General features: G+C 46.6%; 1 protein-coding gene across 1 annotated transcript; it reads left to right on the top strand.

The window, feature by feature from the left end:
• The first annotated feature begins 5,309 nt into the window (after positions 1-5,309).
• Positions 5,310-6,266, top strand: LOC102384920 (olfactory receptor 2T27-like). The gene has a single exon (XM_006039062.1). It carries the CDS (start codon positions 5,310-5,312, stop codon positions 6,264-6,266), a length of 957 nt encoding a protein of 318 aa, XP_006039124.1.
• The last annotated feature ends 7,854 nt before the right edge of the window (positions 6,267-14,120 follow it).

Consider the following 14,120-nt stretch of genomic DNA (forward strand, 5'->3'; position numbering starts at 1 on the left):
TGACCAGGAGCAGGTTTGCATTTGCTCCCAGTCAGGTGTCTAGACAAGTGCTACTGCACAGTTAGTAACTGCAAGTAAATTTGCTACTTGCATTTGCAGGTAGCTAGCTTAGTATTAGGAAGGGTTATTGTTCAGTAACCATGTGCATGTGTAGACACATATGTTAACTGCACAGCAAAATACACTGCTTCACAGTAAAGCATCTCATGTTTCTAGTATTAGGAATCGAAAACTCTTCTACCTGAAGAAGAATGCTCTATTTTTGGAAGCTTGTCAAAGACCATCCCAAACATGTAGGTGGTCCAACAAAATTTATTGCAGTGAGTGACTGAGCTCATCTACACATGCAAATAATCCAGGAGCACTTAACTCTAGAATGAGGTCTGATAAAATAAACTCTCCCAGGCATACATCTACACGTACAGCGATGAAGCAGAAGATTTGCTGCTCCTAATACTATATTGATACTGCTTCTGGTGGACATTCACTGGGCTCCTGCAGCAGCCGGGGGTAGCTCAAAGCTCCCTTTTGGTACTAGCCCAGGAGCTGGCAGGGAGCACGGGGCCAGGAGACAGCTATCTTCTGGTGCAGCTGGGACATTGCTCGCTGTCCCTGGGAACTGCTTGCTGCTGGGGCAGGAGCTGCCTCCAGAGGCCAGGCAGGGAAATTGTCCCCCTACCCTGGCAGCAGAGAGCTCCCAGGCCCCAGTCCATGATTGTGGGGCCAGGGGTGGGAGACTCTTATGCATATCTGAGCAGACTATGCTCCTTTGCTCTTCCTCTCTTTCAAACTCTCCAGATGAGAGGGATGTCTTGTGATTGAATGTTTGGAGAACTGGTGCTCTTGATGGAGAAACATCATGTCAAGTGAGTCACAACCCAGAGGTCTCATCCCACTAGAAAATCAAGCAGTGAGAGATTTAGCATTTTGTATTAGAATGAAAACATTCAAATATGACTTTTCCCAGTTTAAAAAAAAAAAATCCTCCCCCTAGAATTTATTCTAAGAAAGACTCAAATGTATCATCCTTCCTGAAATGCTTTGTTCTCTCCCACCTCCAGACAGAGGTTGCCAAGAAACTTCCCTGAGCAAAATTTGCAGTTTTCAAATACCTGAATGGAAGAAAGTCTGCCAGAGCACCTATATGGAGCAGGAAGGAGAACTTAATTAGAGACTTGGGAGAAGAGCCCCAGAGTGTGGGAAAGTTTGTGTAATTTGGTCCCATTAGATTTCAAGGCTATTGTTGATGGCCACAAGGTTGGCCACAAGCCTGGCCACAAGCTTGACTTGGCTTTTGTGAAGACTGTGTTTTTACAACATAAGTGCTCCCCTCTCTCCACTACCTAATTTACTCAGCTAGCTGCAGAAGCAGGATTGAAAGAGCTCTGCTGTCTCTCTACTCAGTGTAGAGTGTCTTTCTTTAAGACTAATTTCAGATCCTTTTTATCTATTGCCCATGTTGCATTTTTTCAACTTATAAAAATAATTTTCAGGCTCTGGGCAAGAACTGGTATTATACAATTTTTATGTTGAAACTGAAATGGAGTTCATACCTGAGGATTTTTTTAAAGTTAATTTGCTTCCTTAGAAAGCTATTGCTTCCCCATTCGAAAGGAGTGCCATGCAAGAAGAGATGTATGTGGATTTCTTGTGTACTTGCTTTTGAGCTCGTAACTCTTTATTTCTTGCAAATGTACATGTACCATTAGGCTGGAAAAAGAAAACATTCCAGGAATATAGTAGAAAAGATTAAGTTTGTTACTGAAGTCATCAGAGAAAAAGATAAAGGAGACCAAGGTAAGTGATTACTGTTTCCTTCTAGTCCTATTTTATACAACTGAAGATTCTTAAAACCAGATTTATCTTTATTACGAACAGCACCATTTCTCTTCTTAAAGATCCCCATGTGATAATGACAGAAGAAGTGGCATATAAATGTTTCTCAAAATATATCTCAGGTATTACATTTCAATAAAGTCATTCATATTTTACTTTTTATTGTTATTACTTCTACTAATAGTACCACTAATAAAATATATTTTACTTTATTTCATAGCTACAAATGTCCTGTAATGTGCCTCTTTCCATGTGACAAAGACTGAAATGATACAATTAAGAATTGGGAGGTGGACATTATTAATGAAAACAGATTATTCCTGTCAGGGCAGCTACGTATGATGATGAACTTCAAAGGAGGAGGAAATGTTTGCAAAGAAGTGATAAAAGTCCATCTCTCCCGGTGTCAGTTCCAAATTCCTCTTTCACCTTTGCAGGTCCAGGATTTAACCCAGGCCACTTTTAGGGATATTAAAATATGTCAGGTAAAGAGAGATTTAGTCTAACATAACATGTCATAAACTATTTGTGTAGTATTTAATAATATCAATTAGGGCTCAAGGACAGATGTGATGTCTTTCATTAGACCAACAAGATTTTTGTTACAAATATTCTTTAATGGCAAGCTTTTGGCATGCCAATGAAGCATTAATAAACAATGAATCTATTTAAAAGGGTAATCAGGTATGCCTTATCAGTTTCCCAGGGCGTAGACTTATTGCAGTCAACACTAGAAAAGCTGCATTTTGGTGAAAACCAGACCTGCCCAGTTTAAAACGCCAAGGCTGGCTGGCTGCACGCTGGCTAGCCATGTCAAGCAAGATCACCTGTGATGGAGTACATTGGCTTGCGACATCAGAGGAAGGGCATGGTCATCATGTTGTACCTCCCACTCCTAGCCAGGCTTCTTCCAGAGTGTTTTGCACTGTGTATCATTCAGCCAGTTACTTGAGATTTTCTGAATTATTATTTTAATTTGGGGTGGGGAACAGGGTGAGAAATGTTCCTTAAGAGGTTTAGTTCTAGCAACCTGAGAATAACTTTGTTCACTCTTTGACATGAAAATAATGTTTTTATTTTATGCAGGATTTTTTTGTAGCCTTTCCTTCTCTTTCTTTTTATTTTCCTTTTGAAACAGCCTACAGCAGATCTCACTAGCTGTTACCTTTCATCTAGTCCTAGGTCAGTTTTGGCTGCCTGAATTACTGTATAATGATGTCCAGAAAGAGCTGAGAACCTGTCCTCTGAAATTCAGATGCTTTTATGGGATCTTTACTTTTTCAAACAGCCTATAGCTGATCTCACTAGCTGTTACCTTTCATCTAGTCCTAGCTCAGTTTTGGCTGCCTGAGTTACTGTACAGTGATATCCAGAAAGACCTGAGAACCTGTGCTCTGAAATTCAGGTACTTGTAAACCATTCCTTTAAATAGGAGACTGGCCTTCAGGCTTTCCATAGATACTTTCCTCTACTCAAATTTCAACTAACAAATACGCACATTCTTTTCTCACCTAAGTTATAGGATTTGTTCTGCAAATATTTTCACTGTAAATACCTTCAAGCATTCATTGTCCCATTAATTGCCCAGCACACGCTATGGCTGGGGAGCAGCTATGGGGTATTTGTTAGAGTTTGGTAAATGGTGAGGTGTTTGGGACAGAGCATGTTTCCTCATACTCCCGTGTGCCATGGCTCCATTGCCAAGTGCTTCTTCTCCTGCTACCGATCACGTTACTCATGATATATGTCACTGCTGGTGGTGATGGAAAAGGAGAATGGCCAGAAGGACCGAGCCACACTCAATCATTGTAAAATGTTTTGCCAATAGTTTTTTCTCTGAGATTGTTTCCCATCGAGTTCAGTCAGACTCACATGTAACAAGGTAGTATTAGCAGCACAGGTATTATTTGGGTACTATTACCAGCAAAGAGCATAGGGACTGATTATTTTTCCTGCATTTGGGCAGGGAAGGTGGCATGCATTGACTTCCTCACTGCCATGGCTACATTGCAACCAGGACTCCAATGAACTTGTTTAACCCTAGCTATGACATCTCTGTAGAGCATAGTAGTTGAAGAGTAGGTAACCTTTCCAGCTGCAAACTGGAGTAACGTACTGCAGGTTGGAGATGGGCACCCTAGCACCCTGCCACCACTGCCACCAATCTCCACCTGTGGCACAAGGAGAACGCCCACAGATGGTGCTTGTTCTTGAGGCAGCCTGGGGAGAGCACCTGAAGAAGGTTCCAAGATGAACATGAGCCGCCAATGCCAGACCGCAGCAAGCAAGGCCAGCGCTGCTTTGTCCTGCATCCAAAGGTGCATCTCAAGCCGGTCCAGAGAGGTGATACTCCCCCTCTATGCGACTTTGGTCCAGTACTGGGCCCCACACTTCAAAAGGGGTGTGTGCAGCCTGGAGAGGGTTCAGAGGAGGGCCACTTGCTTGGTGAGCGGGCAGGACAGGCCCTATGAGGAGAAACTGAGGGACCTGAACCGGTTCAGTCTCAGCAAGAGGAGGCTGAGGGGGGACCTGGTGGCTGCCTACAAACTCATCAGGGGGATCAACAGCAAATAGGCAGAGCCCTTTTCTCCCCAGCACCACCTGGGGTGACGAGGAACAATGGTAATAAGCTGATGGAGAATAGATTTAGGTTAGAGATTAGGAGGCAATATTTTACAGTTAAGGTGGCCAGAATCTGGAACCAACTTCCCAGGGAAGTGGTCCTCGCCCCTACCTTGGGCAAATTCAAGAGGAGGGATCACTTGTCTGGGGTCTTGTGAACCCAGTATTCATTCCTGCCTGTGGCAGGGGGTCAGGCTAGATGATCTCTTCAGGTCCCTCCTGAACCTAGCTACTCTGAAACTAGAAGGTGTCTCCCCCACGTCCAAATGCCAACAATGACCCCAAATCATCAGACCAGATTCAAAGGTCCTGCAGGCCATGGATTGCTAATCCCTGCTGTAATCATTTCTATGTCTGTAGCATAGACTTACCATGAGTTAAACCACTGCAGCTCACTTGTAGGTGGAGACTGCAGATGGACATAGAAATATTAGGCTAATAATAGAGGTGTCTCCCCCACGTCCAAATGCCAACAATGACCCCAAATCATCAGACCAGATTCAAAGGTCCTGCAGGCCATGGATTGCTAATCCCTGCTGTAATCATTTCTATGTCTGTAGCATAGACTTACCATGAGTTAAACCACTGCAGCTCACTTGTAGGTGGAGACTGCAGATGGACATAGAAATATTAGGCTAATAATAGGAAATGTTTAGCCTAAATGTACATAGTTCCTGAGGAAGTGAGGCTATTGTCTTATCAACCATAATATCTTCCATTTCTTTCACAGGACAATAAAACTTGCCTGCTGCCTCAGTTTCCATGAGTGTTGTCCAGTAGGAAGTGTGTGCATATGCCACCAGGCATTTGGTTCTTGTCCAGGGCTTCAGGCAAAGCTGTGTGGAGAGGAAATGAAGAATGAAAATGAAACTTCTTCAGCAGACTTCATTCTGCTGGGATTCCTGAGTCGGACCAGTGTACACATGTTCCCCATGGCCATGATCTTATTAGGCTTCATCATTGCCTTGTCTGGAAATGCTCTTCTCATGCTTCTAATCCAAGTGGATTCCTCCCTTCACACTCCCATGTACTTTTTCCTCAGACAATTGGCCTTCATGGACATTTGTCAGACACTGATAATTATCCCCCAAATGTTAGCTGACTTCCTGATCCCAGGCAACCCCATTTCTCCAGCTGGCTGTGGGGCTCAGATTTTCCTTGTGCTGACAATGGGTGCATCAGAGTGCCTCCTCCTGACAGTCATGGCTTATGACAGGTACATAGCGATCTGCAACCCCTTGCAGTACCCCATCCTCATGAGCGGGAACATCTGCTTTCTTTTATCAGCTGGAGTCTGGATGGGAGCATCAGTAAATGCCTTGATTCACACAGTGTTTACACTGGCTCTTCCCTACTGTGGCTCAAAGGAGATTGACCACTTCTTCTGTGAGGTCCCAGCCCTGCTCAAATTGTCCTGCTCTGACACCTCTCGATATGAAACTCTGGTGTTTGTGACTGTCATTGTCGTGCTCCTCATCCCTTTTTCTATTATACTAGCCACTTACACTTGTATCCTCTACAGGGTCCTGAGTATGAAGTCAACCAAAGGACAGCAGAAAGCTCTGGCCACCTGCTCCTCCCAATTCACTGTGGTGGTCATGTTTTACGGTGCAGCCACCTTCATGTACCTGAGACCCAGCTCGTACCACTCACCAGAGCAAGACAAGATTGTGTCTCTGTTTTACACCATTGTCCCCCCAGTACTCAATCCACTCATCTACAGCCTGAGAAACAGGGATGTCTTACATGCCCTCAGAAAGTGGATTGAGAAATGCAGAGACTTACAGCAAGATGGACAGAAGTTGTAGCCTGCCCAGGGGAGGGGGAGAGGGAGACTTTGATGCAGTTTTGCCCATTGCAGAGCCTGGCAGCCCTAACTGTGAAGTAATGTCTCTGATGTCCAGCCTGAACCTTCTCTCTAACTATTTGTGGCCGCTTTTCCTAATAACCCCGGGTGATGCCCTAGGGAACAGAGCCTCCCCCAATTCCCACTGATCCCCCCTGGTGACTTCATAAATGGCCACCAGATCCCCTCTCAGCCTTCTCTTGTGGAGACTGAATAGGTTTAGGCCCTTTAGCCTCTCCTCGTAGGGCCTGCCCCACTGCCCCTTGACCATGTGAGTGGCTCTCCTCTCGACCCTCTTGATGCTAGCCGCATCCCTCATGAAGCGCAGTGCCCAGAAATGAACACAGTACTCCAACTGCAGCCTAACCAGTGCCGCATAGGAGGGAACGATCACCTCCCTGGACCTGCTTGTGGTGTATCTGTAGATGTACAAGAAGGTGTGGTTAGCCTTACCGATCACTTCCTCGCATTGGTGCCTCATGTTCATCCTGGAGTTAACAATGACTCCAAAATCCGTTTCTGCCACCGTGTTGACAAGCCAGGTGTTCCCCAGCCTATAGGTGTGTTGCTGGTTCCTTCTTCCTACATGCAGCACCTTGCCCTTGTCTGTGTTGAACTCCATCCTATTCTCATCTGTCCACCTCTGTAACCTGTCTAATTCTAGCTGGATTCTGTTCCTCCCCTCCAGTGTGCCCACCTCGCCCCACAACTTGGTGTCATCAGCAAAATTTGACAGCGTGCTTTTTCATTTGCTGGAATTACCAGATTGCCAAGCCTATCCTGTAGTGTCCTCATGCTACCCAGTGCCATCTTCTTACTTAGTATGTATTTGAAAAAGGACTTTTTATTATCCTTAATTCTGGTCACTAGCCCTAGGTCCATCTCTGCCTTGGCCTTCCAACAGCCTCCCTGATTAACCTGTTCTATTTAGCAGAAATTTTAGATTAACCTGTTCTATTTAGCAGCTTTATTCATGAAAAAAGGCTGTTACCCAAGAATCGATGTAAGCCTTTTGTAAAATAAATTGATTTGATATATTCCAGATATCATGGAAAAGGTCAACAGGGAGAAACAGGAAGATTTCAAGGTTTACATCGATGGCAAGAATGCAGAGCAGTAAATGAAAACAAAACCATGTCCAATATTCCTTTCTTTGTGACTGGAAGGAATGGAGCTGATGGGTAGACACAACAAAATGAATGCATAGCATTAATGTAATAAAGGAATTCTTCATTAAAAATGAATAAGATGTTGAAAAATGGTAATAGGAGTGCTGCTTCCCAAAGAAGCAATGGAACCATTTTGTGAAGGCTGGCTATCTCCATATTCCCAACTTTACCTACAAAATGAACAAAACCATGCGTTAGGTTCACATAGAGCATTCCTCCATCTGCCTCTCAGAAGAAATCCATATGATCTCCTTCTGAGATGTTGAAATGTCTACGATGTCACTGAGGGGAATGTATTATAGGTCAGCCTGCTTGTCCCCCTGAATTGTGAGTGTGGGTGAGAAAGAAGAGGCCATTGTGTTTGTGGTCCTCATGCATAATGATGGATGAGCCTGTTGATAGTGGAGCTGGCTCTGAGACTAGCCAAGCCATGGTTCCCAGAAGAGAAAAGTTGTTGAACTGAAGTGTGGCTTCAGGGAAACAGTGACCCCAGACTGACTACCAAGATGGAGAGGGGAGTCATAGGATCCTGCCTGTAATAATCTTGGCCACATGGGCCAAAGTAGGCCACAGGAGACCATAGAGACCTGGGGCAACACCTGCATTTCAGACATTGGGTGTTAAGTGTTTGAGAAAGCTTTCAGAGGAGAGGATCCGCAGAGCCATGCACTGTGCTAGAGATCCTGAGTCACTCCTCTGCCCCTGTGCACATGTACAGCATGGTGGTCATAGGCCTGGAGTGGCTGGCGTGGCCCAGAGCAAGGGAGTGAGCATGGCAAGATTGAACCTAATGTACGTATGACCTACTAGGAGTGTACAGGCCTCATGTGTGGTATCTGCTCCTTTGATCCAGCTGAAGTGGGAAGCAGGGGAGTCATCCAGGTGTTTTGGTTTGCATGGCCAATAAATGATGGCAGTGTTCCCATGGAAAACTAGGACTCTTGTCCTGAGTGGTCCTTAGAAAGTTCATGTTAAACTTAACCTACCTGGACATATAGGAATCCTATTTACTTCTCCTTTTATCAGCCCTATGTTCATGAGTAGGGACCTGTTGAATTCATTGCAGAAGTGGGCTGTCCAGCAGCTCCCTTAATCTTGCAGGCTCCCCTGTGTACCCCCCTGCCAAACATTGCAGATTGGCGGAGGGGCCCTGGTGGCCCTCCTGTTTGTGGCTGACCAGTTGGGAGGCAAAAACATCACCATATTTAATACTACAACTTTGGCCTTCCTGCCAATCAGGAGTGAGTGGCAGGGCCCCTCTGCCAATCAGTGTGTGGGGAGGGGTGTGGAGGGGACAGGACATGCCAGGGACCCTGCAGGATTAAGGGAGCTGTACAGAAGACTGACACTGTGAATTCAGTAGGTCCCTAGTTATGAAGAGAAGATCGGGCAAAGGATACCAGTGGGAATTGAACACAAGTGACAGTGGTGGGGATGTACTACTGGGGCAGTGCCGGGGGCCCTAATAGGCAGCCGAGCCTGGACTAATTCCCTATCCAACAGAGGCTGTAGCTGGTGTCCCCGCTCTGCTATTGAACCAACTGGCCACTCTTAGGGCCTCCTGCTGGGCTGCTGGTAATGGTTGTCCACTTAATAAAGTCCAGCTGTGGCAGCAGGCTGCAGGCCAGATGACACTTCTGTGTGAAGATCTGCCGTGGTAAGCTCTCTGGATCCTGCTGAGTTTTCAGTTCTGGTTTTCCAGCTTCTCACCCTGCTCACCTGCATGTTTTGGCTCCAGCTCTTTGGATCTCCTCTTTGCTTTGCTTGCTCACTTCCTCACTCCTGAACCTTGACCGGGGCTCTGCCTGAGGTTTTCCCCAATGGATCTTATAGCTAAGTCCTTGATTCCTGATCTCTGACTTGGCCATAGATTTGGAGTCCACAAATAGCTTCTGCCTCCTCCCAACAGCCTTCACATTAGACCAGAACACCTATGCCATGGTCCTTTGAGGCAGTCATCTTCATGTGCATGAAACTCAACAATTGCCATTGGAAATGCTCAATAAAAGTAAGTTTGGGTCTCAATATTACACCATTGTAAGCAAAATGCTGGTTCCTCCCAGAATCAGGGATATTTTAGGAGCTCTAGGCATCTCATTTGGGATATTCAATCTCTAGTTTGTGGTCTGATCTAATTTATTGATGTGGCAGGCTAGCCAAGGATTCATCAGCAGCCCAGCTTGATGGTTTGAGCTGGATGGCTCAGGTTGATTGATGGCATTTCTCTCCCCAACCAACCAATCAAAAAAAAAAAAAAAGTAGGAGGATGGCTTGCCCTGCCCTGGCCAAGGTGTGAGGTGAAAAGGAGGACCTGAGGGGGAACTAACCTCTCAGGCTTCCCCTTGGTCCATCTTCAATAGTGGGGTAGAGCCTCCAGAAGGGATAAAAGTCTGTGTGCCCAGCACATGGGTGGCTTTGATGAGGGATGATGAAGATGGGGTGGCAGAAGAGCTGGTAGAGCTGACCATCAGGTTGGAGGAGTTGCCCCAGAAGTGGCTTGAAGATGCCTCCACTGAGCGGGAAGCAATAAGCAGCTGCTCCCAGCCCCACAGTGTAGAGAGCCACTGGGTTGGTTCATGGATCTGTGCACTGTGGGTCTGGAGAGCTGATGGGACTGTGTGGCTGTATGAGGAAGTGCAGGTCCCTATTCCTGCAGGAGGCAAGAGCCTCTTTGGTGCGCAGAGCAGTGCATGGGGCCTGAGAGGACCTGACAGGCCAGGAAGCTGCATGAGGCATCTTGGGATTTCCTGAAGAAGTAGAAAGCAGGACAGAGCATCCATGCCAATGTGGGGGGAAGCCCCACAGCCAACTCGCAGAGAGAGAGAGAGACAAGCCCGGCCCACCAGAACCCGAAAAGGGAATTGCAGTCCTGAGGAGGTGAGGCGAGGATTTCCAGAGGGGAAGAAGGGCCCTCCCCTTTTGGTGGTCAAAGGGAAGCCCCACGATGAAGTTGGCAGGTTGGAGGGGCAACCTCCTTCATGGCAGAAAGAGTTAAGGGCCTCCGTTCATCATGGGGGTGCTAGGGGAAACAAGGTCTCCCCCAAACCCCTCTGGTCTCCCCTAGTGAGTTTATAGACAGTCACCAGGTCCCCCCTCAGCCTTCTCTTGTAAAGGCTGAACAGGTTCAGGTCCCGTAGCCTCTCATTGTAGGGTCTGCCCTGCAGTTCCTGGATCATGCGGGTGGCCCTCCTCTGGACCCTCTCAATGTTGTCCACATCCCTCTTGAAGTGGGGTGCCCAGAACTGGACACAGTACTCTAGTTGTGGCCTGACCAGTGTTGTGTAGAGGGGGAGGATCACCTCCTTGGACCTATTTGAGATGCATCTGTGGATGCACGATAGGGTCCGGTTAGCCCTGCCAACCGTGACCTCGCATTGTCGGCCCATGTTCATCTTGGAGTCAATAATGACTCCAAGATCCCTTTCTGCCTCCATGCTCTCAAGAAGGAAGTTTCCCATCTTATAAGTGTGCTGCTGGTTACTGCTGCCTAAATGCAGCACCCTGTACTTTTCAGTATTGAAATGCATCCTGTTTTTGTTAGCCCACCCCTGCAACTTATCCAGGTCTTTCTGCAGTCTCTCTCTCCCTGCTAACTTGCCCACCTCTCCCCATATTTTGGTATCATCAGCAAATTTGAACAGGTTGCTTTTCACCCCATTGTCCAAATCACTGATAAAGAAATTGAAGAGTGTGGCCCCAAGGACCGAGCCCTGGGGGACTCCGCTGCCCACTTCCTCCCAGGTCGAATATGACCCATCCACTACCACCCTCTGAGCATGACCCTTCAGCCAATTCACAATCCATCTGTCTGTGTAGGCATCGATGCCACAGTCACCTAGTTTTTTAATGAGGATGGGGTGGTCGACAGTGTCAAAGGCCTTGCTGAGGTCCAGAAAGACTACATCCACGGCGACACCTGCATCCAATGCTTTTGCGACCTGATCTTCTCAAATGCTTTGTGCTCCTTGATGATCTTCTCAAAGAGTTTCCCCAGGATTGAGGTAAGACTGACGGGCCTATAGTTGCCCGGGTCCTCCCTCCTCCCTTTTTTAAAGACGGGACCACATTGGCTATCTTCCAATCATCTGGCACCTGGCCCGAGCACCACGAGCACTTGTAAAGCTGTGCCAAGGGCCCTTTAACAACCCCTGCTAGCTCCCTCAACACCCTGGGGTGGAGAGCATCTGGACCTGCTGATTTGAACATGTCCAGCCCCTCCAGTAGCACTCTAACCCGGTCCTCCTCAACCTTAGGTTTGAGGCGTTCCCCTCGAGTCCATCTTGAATCAGGGTGGGGAAGTCCAGGTCCCTGCACAAGAAAACGGAGGTGAAGAATTTTTTTTAAGAGGTTTGCCTTCTCCTCTGGCGCAACCACCAGATAGCCCAGCGTATCTTGCAGGGGACGCACATTTCCCGGCGCCTTCTTCATCCTCCCTATATATTTGAAAAAGGACTTTTCAAATATGACGGTGATGGTGAAATAGGAATCACCCCTCAGTGTTTTAGTACGCTTGGAGATAACCCTTATCCCAAAATCTTACCTTAACTTTGTGCCTGTTCTTATTCCCTGTTCCTAACTTCCTGTTACAACACCATTCTTTCCTGTGTGTCAATGGGGTCATCTTCTCATCTGTCTACATGCCATTCTTGGCACTGACATGCAGGAAGGATTTCTATTCCTGAGTCCGTAAGCCTGCCCACATAGAGGGTGCAGTAAGGGCCAGGGCACAAACCTGCAGCACTTGTGGATGTGTAGCAGGTGTAGGTGCCTGAAAACCTTTCTTAATGATGGCCTAAACTTGCCAGGACTTGTACTCAGGAAGGCGGAGGGATTGAGGCACTTCTCATCTTTGCCTCTGAGGGACCAGGGTATCCAACTGAGAAGCTGGAAACCTTCATCACCCACCAAATAATTTCAGCCTGGATCACTTGGGCTTCCCAGGAATGCATACTAACCAGCACACCACAGATCAGGCACTATGCAGGGCTGTCTTTGGGTTGTGTTTTGAAGTTCTAATTCTGGGCAACCATGAAAGAAAGGTATGTGGGAGATGTGTGGAAACAGAGGAGGATGAGAGCAAGCCAGATGCAATGAGGAAGCTGCCTCCCTAGCACAGAGAGCCCTGGAAAGCTGGTGTCCTTGTTCCTAGCAGGGCAGAAACCCCTGTCCATTTTTCCAATGACTATACTAGTGGCACAGCTTCTAAAGGAGCATCTGAGAAGGGCCTGGATAATGAATGACCTGAGGTGTTAGGAAGGTATGCTAGAAACTGGAAAAAATCATCTTCAAATACCTGAATTCAAAAATTCAGGTGAAGAGATTTAATACCACCTGTCCTTGCTTCCCAGGTGGGTGCCCTAGTCATCTGGGTATTGAGGCAGAAAACAAGAAGCTTGTCTTTCTTTCAACTTCTCATCCTGCTGCCAATAGCCATGCCTGGTCTCTGTGTGTACATAGTTGCCTAAAGGCACAAAAATAGAATTACTTCTGGCACACAAGTGTCCAGAATGAGATGTAGACAAATACATGTTGTCACAGAGAAAATCAGGAAAGAATAGTCACCTCTCGTATCTGTGTCCTCCCTGAGCTGCTTCTGGGAAGGTCGGCATATAATGGTATCAATCAAGCAAATAAAATGTCAGGATCTTGACTTCTAGCCTCCTCCTGCCTATCACTCTTAGATCCTCCAGACTATTCTTGACCCAGCCCTGTCTCTTGGTCCCTGACCCTGGTCTCCTCTCCAGCTCCTGATTCTGGCCCTGGTGGAGGACGGACAGACTGTGATTTTGTCAGTGACATCTGGTGGTGACTGAAGTCTTTGAATGATTCAGATCTGAATGTGCCAGGAACTTGAGAAAAGTTGCCTAAAGATGCGTGCACCACAGAGTATAAAGAAATCCAAAGACTGAGAAATCAGCTATGCACCACAATACAGCCCATTAAGTCAGAAAGATATTTGGTCTCACCCAAGTTACCCAACTGGCCCTGGTCCCAGAGCTGAGTTTTATGTGCACAGACTCTCATCGTCTTTAAAAGTCTCTCCATTAAATCTTTTTTTTTTACCCCAGATTTCTTCACCTCTAGGTCTTTAGGTATTTTTGCCTGGAAATCCGACCTGAGGAGCCACATATTACAGACAACTTCTAATGATGCCGAATGCAAACTTCTCTCTTCTTAGGAGCAGTGGGCACATCTACACTAGATGTCACTGTGCAGTGGTTATCAGGCTACTGTGCAGTCAGTCTCTCATGTAGATGCATCCAGTTAAAAATGAAATATAATCCAGGTCACAATAGAGGGGGTTTAATACTGTGGGAGTGATGGTACAGTTGGGATAGTCCAGGAAATATGTGACAGGCAAGTACTTTTGTCAACAATAAATTTGATCGGACCAACTGAATGGTTGGGATAGATTTTGACAAGCTGGCAAATGCAGTGAATTCTTCTTCAGGTCACTGGGAGTTTTTTGTTCCTAATGCAAGAAATGTGTCCCACACTGTCTTATCCTCAGTGTGAGAATGTTTCTGAGTAGCTCTCAGGGCTTTTGTCTCTAAATGTTCATTGACAAAAGTCTGCTAGTTAGGGGGAAGGGGTCTCTCCCTCCCACCCCCAACATAGTTCTGCTTTTTGTGTAAGTGAGGCTCTGT

Source organism: Alligator sinensis, unplaced genomic scaffold, assembly GCF_000455745.1.
Source record: "Alligator sinensis unplaced genomic scaffold, ASM45574v1 scaffold729_1, whole genome shotgun sequence".
Classification (NCBI taxonomy): Eukaryota; Metazoa; Chordata; order Crocodylia; family Alligatoridae; genus Alligator; species Alligator sinensis.